The 16,302-nt window shown below is 38.3% G+C and overlaps 1 protein-coding gene across 1 annotated transcript in view; it reads left to right on the top strand.

The window, feature by feature from the left end:
* The window catches only part of ttn.2 (titin, tandem duplicate 2), a 176,038-nt gene that overhangs the window by 92,306 nt on the left and 67,430 nt on the right, over positions 1 to 16,302 (top strand). The window contains exons 147-180 of the mRNA XM_079820922.1: positions 1,089 to 1,400; positions 1,494 to 1,772; positions 1,937 to 2,236; positions 2,323 to 2,625; positions 2,740 to 3,249; positions 3,580 to 3,882; positions 3,976 to 4,275; positions 4,367 to 4,663; positions 4,777 to 5,061; positions 5,149 to 5,442; positions 5,539 to 5,838; positions 5,951 to 6,259; positions 6,899 to 7,098; positions 7,244 to 7,673; positions 7,778 to 8,086; positions 8,179 to 8,360; positions 8,463 to 8,592; positions 8,781 to 9,080; positions 9,176 to 9,493; positions 9,581 to 9,877; positions 9,976 to 10,275; positions 10,722 to 11,036; positions 11,158 to 11,306; positions 11,499 to 11,649; positions 11,742 to 12,023; positions 12,113 to 12,415; positions 12,526 to 12,831; positions 12,947 to 13,228; positions 13,323 to 13,622; positions 13,731 to 14,033; positions 14,163 to 14,471; positions 14,598 to 14,879; positions 15,449 to 15,748; positions 15,966 to 16,259. Of these exons, the coding sequence (XP_079677048.1) occupies positions 1,089 to 1,400; positions 1,494 to 1,772; positions 1,937 to 2,236; positions 2,323 to 2,625; positions 2,740 to 3,249; positions 3,580 to 3,882; positions 3,976 to 4,275; positions 4,367 to 4,663; positions 4,777 to 5,061; positions 5,149 to 5,442; positions 5,539 to 5,838; positions 5,951 to 6,259; positions 6,899 to 7,098; positions 7,244 to 7,673; positions 7,778 to 8,086; positions 8,179 to 8,360; positions 8,463 to 8,592; positions 8,781 to 9,080; positions 9,176 to 9,493; positions 9,581 to 9,877; positions 9,976 to 10,275; positions 10,722 to 11,036; positions 11,158 to 11,306; positions 11,499 to 11,649; positions 11,742 to 12,023; positions 12,113 to 12,415; positions 12,526 to 12,831; positions 12,947 to 13,228; positions 13,323 to 13,622; positions 13,731 to 14,033; positions 14,163 to 14,471; positions 14,598 to 14,879; positions 15,449 to 15,748; positions 15,966 to 16,259 (9,834 nt within the window). The remainder of the gene's footprint in view (positions 1 to 1,088; positions 1,401 to 1,493; positions 1,773 to 1,936; positions 2,237 to 2,322; positions 2,626 to 2,739; positions 3,250 to 3,579; positions 3,883 to 3,975; positions 4,276 to 4,366; positions 4,664 to 4,776; positions 5,062 to 5,148; positions 5,443 to 5,538; positions 5,839 to 5,950; positions 6,260 to 6,898; positions 7,099 to 7,243; positions 7,674 to 7,777; positions 8,087 to 8,178; positions 8,361 to 8,462; positions 8,593 to 8,780; positions 9,081 to 9,175; positions 9,494 to 9,580; positions 9,878 to 9,975; positions 10,276 to 10,721; positions 11,037 to 11,157; positions 11,307 to 11,498; positions 11,650 to 11,741; positions 12,024 to 12,112; positions 12,416 to 12,525; positions 12,832 to 12,946; positions 13,229 to 13,322; positions 13,623 to 13,730; positions 14,034 to 14,162; positions 14,472 to 14,597; positions 14,880 to 15,448; positions 15,749 to 15,965; positions 16,260 to 16,302) is intronic.

Raw genomic sequence — 16,302 nt, 5'->3', positions numbered from 1 at the left:
TCAGAACAGCGGAATGAAGTTATGGCAAAGTCATTAACCTGTTGGCCCGCGACTATGTGGTCAGACCGGCTTTCTGTCCCACACGCGCACGGCAACCAGGAGAGGCAGGAAGAGTGCTGATGGTTTCTCAGTGATTTTCTCAGAGTGCAGTGAAGGCAAAGTTGCAATTTCCTTCCGAATTGGAATGAGGAAATTTCAGTCTGACTCTTTTTGAAGAGTCCTCTCTCCAAAGGGCATCTTCTAGAAGGGCATTTGAACATGTAATTTGATTGGTTGCTGATTGAAAAACTAATTTAGATTCTTGTGATACTAATTTGTTGCACAGGTATCAAAATATTATATACACAATAATTCAGATCTTCAAAGTACGACCAAACATGGTATAGTTGAGGTTACATTGACCGTTGTTCTATCATGAAACATGCATAAAACAAAAATACCATACACAAAAAAATACTACATGAGACAGTAATCATACACACAATGTCCTGGGGTGCATGTCCATTTATAGAACATTTCTATAAATTAATGCCTGAACGTCTGTTTTAAGGGCTATAGGTTGCTTCTCACATTCTTTCAAGCAATAAAATGTCTTATCAGTTGGTATCCATGGTAACTGAGGCCCTTCTTAGTGGTATGTCGGGGGGATGGTTCTAAAGACCCCAGAGCGAGTTTTAAAGATTATTTGTTAAATATAACAAATAATTGTGTCTGATTTGTCTCAGTCGTTACGCATTAAAGGTTTTATTAGTTTTATGCTTTGTCTTTTCTTAATCTTATGCATTGAAAGCCTTTCTACAACTTAATAACATGCTTCAAATATACTGAAATTGTAAATGAATTGTGTTTGGACTTTTTTACATGCACACTGCAGAAGTACACATACAACAGAACAGTTACATCCTCAGTAATATTGCATATGCCCAATGGGTTTGGAATGCCTATTTTTAAATTTATTTTAATTATTTTGAATCAATAATGGTGTCTCCAGGACTTCCAATATAAAGAAAAAAAAATTGGGTTAAAAAGTGGGTTGAATATTTGATATGAAATGTAATTCATAATGAAACTATTCTTTATCTTGACAGGCCCACCATCACCACCTCAGGAATTGCACATCACGGAGGCAGCCAGAGATCATATTTGTATTGCCTGGAGGGCACCGGAAAAGAGTGGAGGAAGTCCCATTATTGGCTACCATATTGAGCTCTGTGAGGCTGGAACCGAGAAGTGGATGAGAGTCAACTCTCGTCCTGTCAAAGAGCTAAAATACAGAGCAGGGGATGAAGAGGGCATTGTTCCTGAGAAGCAGTATACCTTCAGAGTCCGTGCTGTCAATTCTGTTGGTGCCAGTGAGCCCTCTGAAATTTCTGAGAACGTATATGCCAAAGATGCTGACTGTAAGTTTTTTTTTTGTGTAAAATTATAAATGATAATTTGTTAAAATTTTAATTCAAGGATAACTGATTGCCCTGTTACTCACATCATTGCAGGTAGCCCAACCCTTGACTTCCAGACCAAAGACCTTGTTGTTGTAGAAGGGGAAAAGATGCACCTCCCAATTCCATTTAAGGCTGTGCCGTCACCTAAGATTACATGGCACAAAGATGGAAATGAACTGAAGGCTGATGACAGAATCTTCTTCAGAGCTGAGTACACATCCTGCCATCTTGAAATTCCAAGCTGCTTACATGCTGATGCTGGCCAGTACAAAGTTACCTTGGAGAACAGCAATGGTTCAAGTAGTGGAACAATGAATGTCAAAGTTATTGGTATGTCTTTGAGTTATCCTGCTAGTTCGACTGCTTTATCTGAATATTTTATCCATCAACAACTGATTATGCTAACATAATAATCAAAATGCACCTTTACATTTTAAACTAATGCCATTGCTTTATGTTGTTGTTTTTTTGTTTTGTTTTTTTACAAATGTTAGGTCTTCCTGGACCATGTAAAGAAATTGTTGCTAGTGAGATTACCAAGAGCACCTGCAAGGTGTCCTGGGATCCTCCAGACTATGATGGTGGTAGCCCTGTTCTCCACTATGTGTTGCAACGCAGAGAAGCAGGCAGGAGAACCTACGTCAATGTTATGTCTGGAGAAAACAAAGTGAGCTGGCCGGTTAAGGATCTCATTCAAAATGGAGAGTATTACTTCCGCGTCAGAGCTGTCAACAAGATTGGTGGTGGTGAATTTATTGAGCTTCGGAACCCTGTAATTGCTGAAGATCAGAAGCGTAAGTAATATGATTCATTGAACAGATTTGGATGTACCTTTCATTTTGCATAATATTTGTAATCACTTTTTGTCCCTCAAATACAGAACGTCCTGATCCACCAGTTGATGTGGAAACACACAACCCAACTTCTGAGAGTGTGACCCTTACTTGGAAGCCTCCCATGTATGATGGTGGAAGCAAAATTATGGGTTACATTCTTGAGAAGATGATGAAAGGGGAAGAGAATTTTCAGAGATGTAATGATTTCCTTGTGCCAGTTTTGTCCTATACTGTTAAGGGGTTGACACAAGAAAAACTATATCAGTTCCGTGTGCGTGCCGAAAATGCAGCGGGTGTCAGTGATCCTTCACGCAGCACACCTTTGATCAAAGCCTCAGATGCAATTGGTATGAACTTAATATTTTGTTACTTGTCAAATCAGAAAGGTTTTTTTTAAATGTGAAGTCCATCTAATGCAAGCTATTGGTATATCTAAGCATTTTTTGTTTATCTGCTTTCAGATCGTCCAAAAGTATTCCTTAGCGGTAGTCTACAATCAGGCTTGTCTGTGAGACGAGGTGAAGAGATCCGATTAGATGCCAACATCTCTGGATTTCCTTACCCCCAAATTACATGGATGAGGAACAATTCAACCGTTTGGCCAGAGCCACTGAAGAAGAGACCAGAAAGGCCCATTAAAAAGAAGAAAGAGAAAGAAAAAGGAAAGGAGGAAAAGAAAGAGGCAGATGCAGAAAAGAAGGAGGAAGACAAAGAGGCAAAGAAGGAGGAGGACAAGGAAAAGAAAGAAGAGGAAAAGGAGAAAGAAAAAGAAAAGGAGGTGGAGGAACCGGCGGAACCTGAAGAAGCATACCACCCAAGCCTCAATGAACGTCTTACCATTGAATCCAAGAGACAGGGTGAATCCTTCATTATTGTAAAAGATACTATCAGAGGCGATCATGGTGTTTTCACCATAAAAGTGGAAAATGATCATGGTGTTGCCTCTGCCTCCTGTGAAGTTAATGTCCTTGGTGAGTTGAAATAATATTCTAATTTTTTTCCTTTGTAATCTTTAATCAAAACATGATAATTTACTCTTTTACTGAAGAAGATGAAGCATGACTTTCCTTTTTTGCTGATGTCACTTACCCCACACAAGCTATTGGATAATGTAACCAACACCCAAATAGCTATTTATACAATGTTTTAGTAAATTTGGTCTGGTATACCACATTGCTATGGAAACACATCAGTCAACACTGCCTTTAAGAATGACACTACAAGAAACATATAAACCCTTGTCCACCTTGAATATTTTGGTAAAAGAATGAATTGGTTATTTTTACACTTTCATGTTTTAGATACTCCTGGACCTCCAGTCAATTTCAAATTCGAAGAGATAAGGAAGAACTCAATCCTTTGTAAGTGGGATCCTCCTCTGGATGATGGTGGTAGTGAAATCCTTAACTACATATTGGAGCGAAAAGATAACTCCAAGGCTGAGCTTGGATGGATCACTGTAACATCATTACTTAGAGGCTGTAAATATCTAGTGCCAAAACTTATTGAGGGCAAGGAGTACCTCTTCCGTGTCACTGCTGAGAACAAGTATGGTCCTGGAACCCCATGCATCTCCAAACCTGTCATTGCAAAGAATCAATTTGGTATTACGACTTTCCACTGTTTGTTTGATCACATATTCAGCATTATTGTATTTCAAAGTTAATCTAACAGTTTAATTTGCCTTGTCAATTCAGATCCTCCAGAGGCACCGGAGAAACCTGAAATTAAGGATGTCACAGCCAGCAGTATGCGTGTTACCTGGATAGAACCAAATGACAATGGCAGCCCCATTGAGGGATATTGGGTAGAGAAACGAGAAGTAAACAGCACACACTGGGCGAGAGTCAATCGCACCATGGTTCCTGATTTGGAAATAAATGTAGAGGGCCTTTTAGAGGGTCTGACATATATTTTCAGAGTCTGTGCAGAAAATGTAGCTGGACCTGGAAAGTTCAGTTCCCCGTCAGAACCAAAAACAGCACAGGCACAAATCAGTAAGTTTGTAGCATTAAACTTGACTATATAAACCATTAAAATATCAGAATTAAATTTAATATAAAATTAATATACAATTATTTCTTTCAGTGCCCCCGGGTCCACCAATTCCAAGAATTGTTGACACCTCAGACTTTTCAATTGATGTTGAATGGGATCCTCCCACAGACAATGGTGGCGCAGACATCTTTGGTTATCATGTTGACAAAGTTGTTGCTGGTACCAAGGACTGGTCACGAGCCACAGAGAGACCATGGAAGAACCGCACATTTACAGTGTATGGCGTTAGAGAAAGCGCAAAATACATTATCCGTGTTGTTGCAGTCAATTGTGCTGGTGAAGGACAACCTGGTTTTACAGATGCAGTAATTGTGAGAAACCCTGCAGGTATGAACATAAAACTAATGCTAATTATTATAGGGTATTGTTTAATTGTTAAGCAATTAAAGTGTTCCAATCTAAAAAGATAAACAGATAGTGCTGTTTCTTTGCCAAAACAGAGGTTCCTGTCATCGAGCTTGATATCTCTGTGAAAAATGGAGTTGTCATTAGAGCTGGAGAGATGCTGAGAATTCCAGCACATGTGACTGGTAGACCTTTTCCATCTTTGAAATGGACAAAGGATGATGGTGCATTAGAAAAAGATCGTATGGAGGTAGAAGAAGCTGGACCGATCAGCACCGTTGTAATTAAATCCACAAAGAGAAATGATCATGGCAAATACCAAATCCAAGCTGCAAATCCAAGTGGTATTAAGTCTGCATGGACCAGGGTTGAAGTTATGGGTAAGAATTGTAATACGGATTCAAAGTGGGCACTCATTTTCATTACAGCATGCATAACATTTTGCAACATTTAAAATCTCTCTGCAGATGTTCCTGGACCAGTTCTTGACCTGAAACCTGTTGTGGTTACAAGAAAGCTAATGATGTTAAATTGGTCAGATCCTGATGATGATGGTGGTAGTGATGTGACAGGGTTTATTATTGAAAGGAGGGAACCAAAGATGCACACATGGAGGCAACCCATTGAGACGCCTTCATCCAAATGTGAGATTGTAGGTATTATTGAGGGACAGGAGTACATTTTCCGTGTTGTGGCTAAGAACAAGTATGGATGTGGACCTCCAGTCGATCTCGGACCAATCCGTGCTGTGGATCCTCAAGGTAAACCTGACATACACAATGATTTTATTCCTAGAACAACTCTCACTATTATAACTGTTCTTATGTATATATTATCATATGTTTATTGAATGCCAGGTCCACCAACTTCTCCTGAAAAGTTCCACTATATCGAAAGGACCAAGTCCTCTGTTACTATTGAATGGAGACCACCGCGTAATGATGGTGGTAGTCCAATCATTGGCTACATCATTGAGAAAAAGCGACAAGATGAACCAGCCTTTCAGCGTGTCAACCCAGAGCTGCTCACTGCTCAAATTTTGACAGTTGAAAACCTTGATGAGTTGCATGTGTACGAGTTCCGTGCAAAGGCTGTCAATGCACTTGGTGAAAGTGAGCCTTCAATTACCATGACTGTTGTCATTCAGGATGATGAAGGTTTGTCCTGTTCTAGTTTACCATCACTGTTCTTCACAGGATTTTATGATGTCTCAGACATTTCATCTGTTTTTTGATGACACACATTTCATCTGTCTTTTAATAATTATAGTGTCTCCAAGTCTGCATATGCTGAAGCACTTCAAAGGTGATTTGATCCGAGTAAGGAAAAACGAACCTATTGAGATGCCTGCTGAAGTCACAGGTCTGCCAATGCCAAAGATTGAATGGCTGAAGGATGATGTTATTATTGACCAGCCCACTGAGAAACTCCTGATAGAAACCAAAGAGATTGACAGAGTGACATCACATACAAAACTCTCTATCCCTGGTGTTACAAGGATAGACAAGGGCACATACACTGTTACTGCCTCAAATCGTTTGGGATCACTCAGTCATTCCATCACAGTGGAAGTGTTGGGTAAGTTATCCTATCCTTTACAACAAAAAGTATTGGACACTTGAACACTTCAGTTAAAAGTGTTTTGGATGACAAAATATCAAACCAAGTAGCATCATGCTGAGGTGATTTTAGTGGATGTATGGAGTCAGTTCTCCTCAAATTCACACAGTTGTCCTAGTTGAATTGTCATAGGCATGGTTCATCACATTAACCATGGAAATCCTCCTCTTGTGCCTAATACCCTTGTCTTATTAAAAAAAAAACGTTTTGTGAAATGTATGCTTTGTTACAAAGTTCTGGGAGGTGGCTTGCCAATATTCATTTATTCATTGGCTTGCCAATATTCATTGGCAAGCTATATGTCATGGCTTGAGTGTCCAAAGTGCGTTTATTTTGCAACTTAATGATTCATGATTATCTCTCTCTCTCTCTCTCTCTCTCTCTCTCTCTCTCTCTCTCTCTCTCTCTCTCTCTCTCTCTCTCTCTCTCTCTCTCTCTCTCTCTCTCTCTCTCTCTATATATATATATATATATATATATATATATATATATATATTTATTTATTTATTTATTTATTTATTTATTTATTTATTTATTTATTTATTTATTTATTTATTTATTTATTTATTTATTTATTTATTTATTTATTTTTCATAGATCGCCCAACACCACCAAGGAATATTGCGGTTTCAAATATTAAAGCTCAGTCTTGCAACCTTACCTGGGATGCCCCATTGGATATTGGTGGCAGTGAGCTTACCAACTACATTGTTGAGATGAAAAACCTTAATGTTGAAGATCCTGAAAAGGCTGAGTGGGTGCAGGTTACTAACTCCATTATTGAGAAGCGATATGGGGTAGGCAAAACAATTATTTCATAACATTTGTGTAGGTAGTCAAAAAAGAGTATTGTTTATATAAGACAAATAGAATCAGAAAATTTGCTGAAGTAATATCTTCTTGTTGAAGGACTAAATATAAGGTTTAATGTTATTTTTGCAGGTATGGAACCTGGAAACTGGTGGCAACTATAAATTTAGGGTCAAAGCTGAGAATAAGTATGGAATAAGTGAGGCCTGTGAAACAGAAGAGGTTCAAATTAGAGATCCTCTTGCTCTGCCTGGCCCACCTGAGAAGGTCACTATCACAGAGCGCTCTAAGACCCATATGGTACTGACATGGGAACCACCTAAGGACAGTGGTGGTTCTACGATTACTGGCTACTGGCTTGAGAAACGTGAAAAGGGCACTTCCTATTGGTCTCGTGTGAATAAGGTCCTGGTGTCAAAACGTGGCATGAAAGGCTGGGAATACCAGGTTACACGTCTCATAGAGGGAACAGAGTATGAATTCCGTGCAATGGCTTGCAATTCTGCTGGTATTGGACCACCTAGTGCCATTTCTGAATCTGCTGTTGCTGATGAACCATTGAGTAAGTACATAAATCAAATGCATTTGTATTTTGGATAGATTTGTGTGCATGTTGTTTTTAACATATTTCATGTTTGTTTTGTGTGTGTGTGTGTGTGTGTATAGCTCCACCTAGCATGCCAGCAGCTCCTGAGGTCGCTGACAAAACCAAGCGTAGTGTCACCCTTGCGTGGACCCCACCAACTAAAGATGGTGGTCGCCCCATCAAAGGTTACATCATTGAGATCCAGGATGAAGGAACTTCTGAGTGGGCCAGGATCAATGATGCTGAAAATCTACATCCTTCTACTGTGTTCACAATTCCAAACCTCCCAGAACTTAAGAAATACAGATTCAGAATCATTGCAGTCAATGAAATTGGCGAGTCTGAGCCAAGCCCCAGAACCACTGAAGTTCGCATAGAGGACATTCAAAGTAAAGTCTTTTGTACTGAAATACAAATGAACTTCCACAAGACTCACAATATTTATTTTTGCCTGACCTTATGCATTTTTTTAATTCCACAGCTGGACCGAAGATCTTCATGGATATCAGTGCTCATGATCTTCTGTGTATTCGTGCTGGATCTCCATTTAAGATTCCGGCTACCATCACAGGACGTCCTGTTCCCAAAGTTACATGGGAGTTTGATGGTAAAGCAAAGACAGAAAAAAAGGATCGTCTTCATATCTTACCAGTGGATTCACAGGTAACACCTTTTCTCTAATTTTAGACACAAAATACTAGTTTCTTTTGAATCTAAGACGTGTTTATAAACAAATGTTTATTGATGATTTTTCTTGGGGATTAGGTTGAATCTACTGACACTACCTCAGTTATTACAATTCCTGTGAGTTTGAGAAGCCATTCTGGCAGGTACACAATTACAGCAAAGAACAAATCAGGACAGAAGCATGTCAACGTCAGAGTAAATGTGCTTGGTGAGTTTGCTACTTATATATATATATAATAATTTTATTTAAAATTATATTATATATAATATAATTATTATATATATTAGATTTTTTAAAGACTTCAAAGTGTATTATTTCAGAATAAAATAATCAAAATCAACATGAAGCTATAAAATGCTATGAAGTAAACTAATAATGTTTTTTTTTTTTTTCAGATGTTCCTGGAGCACCCAAAGAGCTCAAAGTTACTGATGTCACCAGAACCACAATGAGACTCATTTGGAAGCTGCCAGATAATGATGGTGGTGAAAGAATCAAGAGTTATTTTATTGAGAAGAAGGCTGTCAATGGAAAGGCTTGGACAATTGCCAACGCTACTTGTGCCAGCATGGCCTTTGTTGTGCCCAACCTTCTTGAGGGACAGGACTACTTGTTCCGTGTTCGAGCTGAGAATCGCCTTGGCTTTGGACCGTTTACCGAGACCACAGAACCTGTTAGGGCAAGAGAACCTATCTGTAAGTTGGTTAGCCTAGTATTTTGAAAAGCATCACGTACCTCTAATTGTTTTCTAACTAATTCATCTTTTTTTCTATTTTCTTATAATGTCAAGATCCTCCTGATCCTCCAACCAAGGTGAAAATTAACCTTGTTACAAAGAACACCGTAACCTTGACATGGGTTCCTCCTAAGAACGATGGTGGAGCACCAGTAAAGCATTACATCATTGAGAGATTGAGCTGGGATACCAGTGGTCCACAGAAAGAGACTTGGAAACAATGCAACAAGAGAGATGTTGAAGAGACTGCCTTCATCATTGAAGACCTTAAAGAAGGTGGTGAATATGAGTTCCGTGTTAAAGCTGTAAATGAAGCTGGGGCAAGCAGACCCTCTGTTACTGCTGGACCAATTGTCATTAAGGACCAGACATGTGAGTTGAAGATCATGTCATTTTTGATAAAGTGTCTTGAAATATGACACTTAGTTATTTGCTAATGTTTCTTTTAAATCTTTTTAGGTGCTCCTAGTATTGATCTCAGAGAGGCTTTAGAAGGTGCAGAAGGATATGATGTCAACATTGTTGCCAGGATACAAGGCTGTCCATTCCCATCTCTTGTCTGGCACAAAGCTCCACAGGACAAGCCTGAGGATAAAACTGCTGTACAGTATGACAAACATGTCAATAAACTTGTTTCTGATGAGAAATGCACTCTGTTAATTCAGCAGTCAAAGAGAGATGACAGTGCAATATACACTCTCACAGCCACCAATAGTTTGGGCACAGCCACCAAGAACATCAAGCTTAGCATTTTGGGTAAGTCCTTGAATTCCATGATTTAATTTCCTCCTAATTTTAAATGATTCATCCATTTGAAAGGTAAAAATAATAATATGCTATTCTTGTGTCCTTAGGACGTCCTGGTGTACCTGTTGGACCAATTAAGTTTGGGGAGATTTTCGCCGAAAGGATTGGTCTCTCCTGGAATCCACCCACAGATGATGGTGGTTCCAAGATTACAAACTATGTTGTTGAAAAGCGTGAGGAAAACAGAAAAACATGGGTCCATGTCTCTAGTGATCCAAAGGAATGCCTTTACACAGTACAAAGGCTAACAGAGGGCCATGAGTATGAGTTCCGTGTTATGGCTCAGAATAAATATGGAATTGGACCACCCTTGTACAGTGAACCTGAGAAAGCACGAAACCTCTTCAGTAAGTTTCATTTACTCAGAATCTCTAAGTCCAGCAGTTGACCCATGACCTCCAGATATGGGGATCCCTTGCGAGGGAACGCCTTACTGAAATATGTACATATATAAGGACCCATTTTTATACTGTGTGAGAAAAATTTTATGCTTGCCATTATTCAGATTAAACAATTGGTTTTTATATTGTCATTATATTAAAGGATATACTCAAATATTATCTGGAATATATTTACTATGTATTCAATTGATATCTAGTGACAGTCTACTCATTGTTAGAGTACTATTATATGTAACTGTTAAAAAGTAGAATTATGACAAATGATCACATGATTTCTGGTTTCCAATTTCTAGTCTTTAGAAAACAGAATGAAACAATAAACCATGTCAAATTCAGTAAAAGTTAAAATTGTAAAATCTAATACTCATTTTACTCCATTCTTCCCTTAACAGCTGTCCCTGGCCAATGTGAGAAGCCAACTGTCACAGATGTTTCAGTTGAATCTATGACCGTCAACTGGGATGAGCCAGAATATGATGGTGGCTCTCCAGTAACTGGCTATTGGCTAGAGCGTAAGGAAACTACAGGCAAGCGTTGGACAAGAGTAAATCGCGAACCAATCAGAATCAGGACTCTAGGAGTTTCACATATTGTAACAGGCCTCATGGAGGGTGCTATCTACCAGTTCCGCGTTATTGCAATCAATGCAGCTGGATGCGGCCCTCCTAGTATTCCTTCAGATCCTGTTCCATGTAGAGACCCCATAGGTATGTTATTATTTTCCTGTTTTCTTTAATATTTTTTTACTCATGTACTTCTGTATTTTGGTGGCACTTTTATTTTTTCAAATCCATGTGTCTATTAAACGTTTGTATTATTTCTTAACAGCACCTCCAGGACCTCCAACACCAAAAGTAACAGACTGTACCAAGTCAACTGTTGATCTTGAATGGATTCCCCCACTTATTGATGGTGGATCTAAGATCACAGGCTATTTTGTAGAGTACAAAGAAGAAGGGCAAGAGGAATGGGAGAAGGTATGTTTATATATGTATACACAAACACGCACACACACACACACACACACACACACACACACACACACACACACACACACACACACACACACACACACACACACACACACACACACACACACACACACACACACACACACACACACACACACACACATATATTTATATATCAAATTTACTTTTTTATGTTAGGTTAAAGACAAGGAAATCAGAGGCACCAAGTTTGTTGTTCCTGGTCTTAAAGAGCTTGGACTCTACAGATTCAGAGTGAGAGCTGTAAACTCTGCAGGTGTGGGAGAACCTGGTGAGGTTTCTGATGTGATTGAAGTCAAGGACAGGACAAGTAAGTATTAGTTCAGATTTTAGGTTTCTCTCCTACCTTTGTCTCTTTTTTTAAACATGTATTTATTTATATTTAATTGCCATATATTTTAGTTCCCCCTGAAGTAGACCTGGATGCAACTGTCAAGGAAAAGATTGTTGTTCATGCTGGTGGGGTAATCCGCATCCTGGCCTATGTGTCAGGAAAGCCTGCTCCAGAGATCATTTGGAATAGAGATGATGGTGATTTGCCAAAGGAGGCTGCTGTTGAGACCACCTCTATAAGTTCAGCTTTGGTTATCAAAAGTTGCAGGAGACAACACCAAGGCATTTATACACTGACTGCTAAAAATGCAGGTGGAGAGAGGAAGAAAGCAATTATTGTTGAAGTATTGGGTGAGTGTTTTTTTTTGTTTTTGTTTTTTATCTTTATTCTGAAATTATTTTAAAAAACTAATAAACACTGCTTGTTTTTCTACTCACAGATGTCCCTGGCCCTGTGGGTCAGCCCTTCTCTGGTGAGAATCTCACCAATGATTCTTGTAAGTTGACATGGTACTCCCCTGAAGATGATGGTGGCTCAGCTATCACCAACTATATAATTGAGAAGAGAGAAGCTGACCGCAGAGGCTGGACTTCAGTGACGTATACTGTCACAAGACATAATGCTGTTGTCCAGGGTCTTATTGATGGCAAGGGTTACTTCTTCAGAATTGCAGCTGAAAATATTATTGGAATGGGTCCCTTCTCTGAGACTTCAGCTCCAGTCGTCATCAAGGATCCGCTCTGTAAGCCTTGTTTATTTGTTTGTTTGTATCAGTATTTTTTAAATATTTTTTTTTACATGCCATTACTTTTAATTACTTGTATGATGTCTCACACATTTAAAATTCTTCAGCTGTACCTGAGCGTCCAGAGGATCTTGAGGTGACAGCCATCACAAATGATTCAATCAGTGTCGCATGGAGACCTCCAAAGTATGATGGAGGTTCAGACATTACAAGCTATGTTCTTGAGGTTCGTCTTATCGGACAGGACAATTTCAAGATTATTGCTGCAGAGGATAAACTTTTGGATCGTAAATTCACACACGTGGGTCTTAAAGAAGGTTCTTCTTATGAATTCCGAGTTAGTGCTGTCAATCAAATCGGTCAAGGCAAACCATCATTCAGCACCAAACCAGTTACATGCAAAAAAGAGTTTGGTAAGTAATTGAAGTGATGCACTGAAGTGTTTTTCTGCTCTTTTTTTTTCTTTTGTAAAAATTTATCTATTTTTTATTGACTGTTTGATTTATTGTATACTATACTCTTTACTAGAACCACCAAACCTTGATTTTGAGTTCCGTGACAAGATTGTTGTTCGTGTTGGGGAAACTTGCACTCTACAAAGCCGATACTCAGGCAAACCAGCACCAACAATTAAATGGTTCAAAAATGATGAAGAGCTTCAGGCAAATGAAGAAATTGATCTTTCCAGCACAAAGAATAAATTATGCTTGGCTATTGCAAAAGCAAAACGTGACCACAGTGGAAAATACACTGTGGTTCTGGAGAACTCCATTGGCTCACGCAAGGGCATATGTATTATTACTGTTGTTGGTAAGCTAATGTCTACTTTTTGTCAAACATATTATTTCATTATCTTAAAATTGATTTTGCAGACTTGATGAATCATGTTTTATGAATTTTTCAGACCGTCCACAACCTCCAGAGGGTCCTGTTGTCTTTGATGAGATTTACAGGAATTATATGGTAATTTCTTGGAAGCCTCCATTGGATGATGGTGGAGCTGCTATTTCTAACTACACTGTAGAAAAGAGAGACACCAACAGGGATCTATGGATGCCTGTTACAGAATCTTGCACAAGGACATCATGCAGAGTTCCCAAACTGATTGAGGGAAGAGAGTATATCATTAGAATTTGTGCTCAAAATATTCATGGTATTAGTGATCCATTGCTATCTGCTGAAACAAAAGCAAAGGATATTTTCAGTAAGTAACATATTCTGCAGTATAATATAAGTCAATAAAGAATTTTAGAAAGCTTTTAATTAATGGTTTAGAGTTTTACTCATGTTCTCAAATTTCTAACACTTGCAGGGGTTCCAGATGCACCACAGGCACCTGTGATAAAAGAAATCTATAAAGATACAGCTCTGATTTCATGGCTTCAGCCAGCTGATGGTGGCAAACCAATCACAAACTACATTGTTGAAAAGAAGGAGACCAAGGCCAATATGTGGGCTAGAGCTGGAAAAGACCGCATTTACCCCAACACAGAATATTGGGTTCCTGATCTTCTCAAGGGATGTGAATATGAATTCCGTGTCATGGCAGAGAATGTGATTGGTGTTGGTGACCCCAGTCCACCTTCAAAGCCCATCTATGCCAAAGATCCTATTGGTATGTATCCAATGTCCCAATCCGATGTCTTAAATAAAAAAAATTACAATTAATTAATTGGAAAAAAGTTTTAAAAAGTTAAAATATTAACACCCACCCTCCACCTTTTTCATGATTTTCTTGTCACAGTGATTCCAAGCCCACCTGTACTTCCATTAGCAATTGACAAGACAAAAGAGTCTGTTACTCTTTCTTGGCAGCCACCAAAAGACTGTGGCAGAGGCAAAATCTTTGGCTATCTCCTTGAGTATCAGAAAGCTGGTGATGAGGAATGGCTTCAAGTTAATCAGACACCTGACTCCTGCCAGGGCACTATATTCAAGGTTATCAACCTTGAGGATGGTGCACTTTACAGATTTAGAATAAAAGCAGTGAATGCTGCTGGTGAATCAGAGCCTGCATATGTCCCAGAGCCTGTTCGAGCACAAGACAGACTTGGTAATTTATGAGTATTTGTATATGTATGATATTAATTATTAATTATGAATATTATAACATTTAAACAAATATGTGTAAAAATATAAAATGCTATTATTATTTTTGTTGTTGTTGTTGTTGTTATAGAGCCCCCAGAGCTTCAAGTGGATTTGGGCATGCCTCGTGAACTCAAAGCAATGGCTGGAACCCATATTATTATAATTGGTGGAATCAAGGGAATGCCTTTCCCCAAAGTCACATGGAAGAAAAATGAAGCAGATGTTCCTACAAGAGCAGATATTGAAACATCTGGAACAGCAACCAAACTAGAGATGCGTTATTGCAACCGTGAAGACTGTGGAGATTACACAGTTACTGTTGAAAATCCAGCTGGATCGAAGACAGCCACATGCACCGTGCTTGTTCTTGGTAAAAAAAAAAAAAGTTATATTACAAAGACTATGAAAAATCAGAAATTGTAAAATTTTAAATGATTTATAACTAACAAAACATTTAAAAAAATGAAAATACTAGGGGTGTGGCGATACACCTAGCTCATGAGACGAGACAATACATGATATTGAGCTCAAAAGAATGAGAAGGGACGATATTTTAAGAAATATTCAATGGCTAAATATATGACTGGAGGAATAGTCTTTTTATTTATAGTCACAAAATGAAAAACAGTGCAAGTGCATTTTGAAGTGATTTGTCTATTAATAATCTTGTAATAAATGTCACTTTAGTTCTACTTTCTGAGTATGAATTATTCTATGTAGTAAAAGACAGAACAATATAAGCACTGTAAAAGGTTTTGCCACAAACTCAACTCATGCTGATATCGCGTAACAGCTTTTCACCTCAACAAGAAATATCGTCACTTTTTAATATTGCAAGATCTTGTGACATGAGATCTCGTCAAACCCCTAGAATTTTTTTTTATTTTGAAATGGTCAGGCAAAGTTTTAAGTTGTTGTTTTATTTGTTTGTTTTTATAGACAAGCCTGGACCAGTTCAGAATCTCAGGGTATCTGATGTCAGATGTGATTCTGCTCACCTGTCTTGGAAAGACCCAGAAGATAATGGAGGTGCACGCATCACTAACTTTGTTGTTGAGAAAAAGGAAGCAGCATCTGCACAATGGGTGCCAGTCTGTTCATCATCCAAAAAACGTAGCATGATGGCTAAACATTTGATTGAGGGAACATCATACATGTTCCGTGTGGCGGCTGAAAATCAGTTTGGAAGAAGCGAATATGTTGAGACAACAAAAGCTATCAAAGCAATGAATCCGCTGTGTAAGTATGGCCTGAGAAATTACTTCACTTCTAGGCTTATATAATGTTGATTTTCAATTTTTTTTAAATTTTCATTTGTAATGTATAATATTAATATATATATATATATATATATATATATATATATATATATATATATATATATATATATATATATATATATATATATATATATATATAAATAAACTAACATTTGTTTTCCTTATGCATATTTCAGTTCCACCTGGTCCACCAAAAGACCTGCATCATGTAGATGCTGATAAAACCGAGGTGTGGCTCCAGTGGAATTGGCCCGACCGCACTGGAGGAAGTGACATCACAGGGTTCTTGGTTGAGTACCAAGAAGAAGGTGAAAGGGATTGGATAATTGTTAAGACTGTCAGCATTCCTGAGTGCCATGTGACTGGACTGGAAGAAGGAAAGACCTACAGGTTCCGTGTTAAGACGGAGAATGCAATTGGTCTAAGTAGACCAGATACCACTGTGCCAGTACTTTGCCAGGAAAAACTAGGTTAGACTCACATTTTAATATCTCATATGATTATTAAAAGAAA

Source organism: Gobio gobio (assembly GCF_949357685.1).
Source record: "Gobio gobio genome assembly, chromosome: 7".
NCBI classification, from domain to species: domain Eukaryota; kingdom Metazoa; phylum Chordata; class Actinopteri; order Cypriniformes; family Gobionidae; genus Gobio; species Gobio gobio.
The sequence above is the reverse complement of the archived record's forward strand: the minus strand, read 5'-3'. Positions and strand labels throughout refer to the sequence as shown.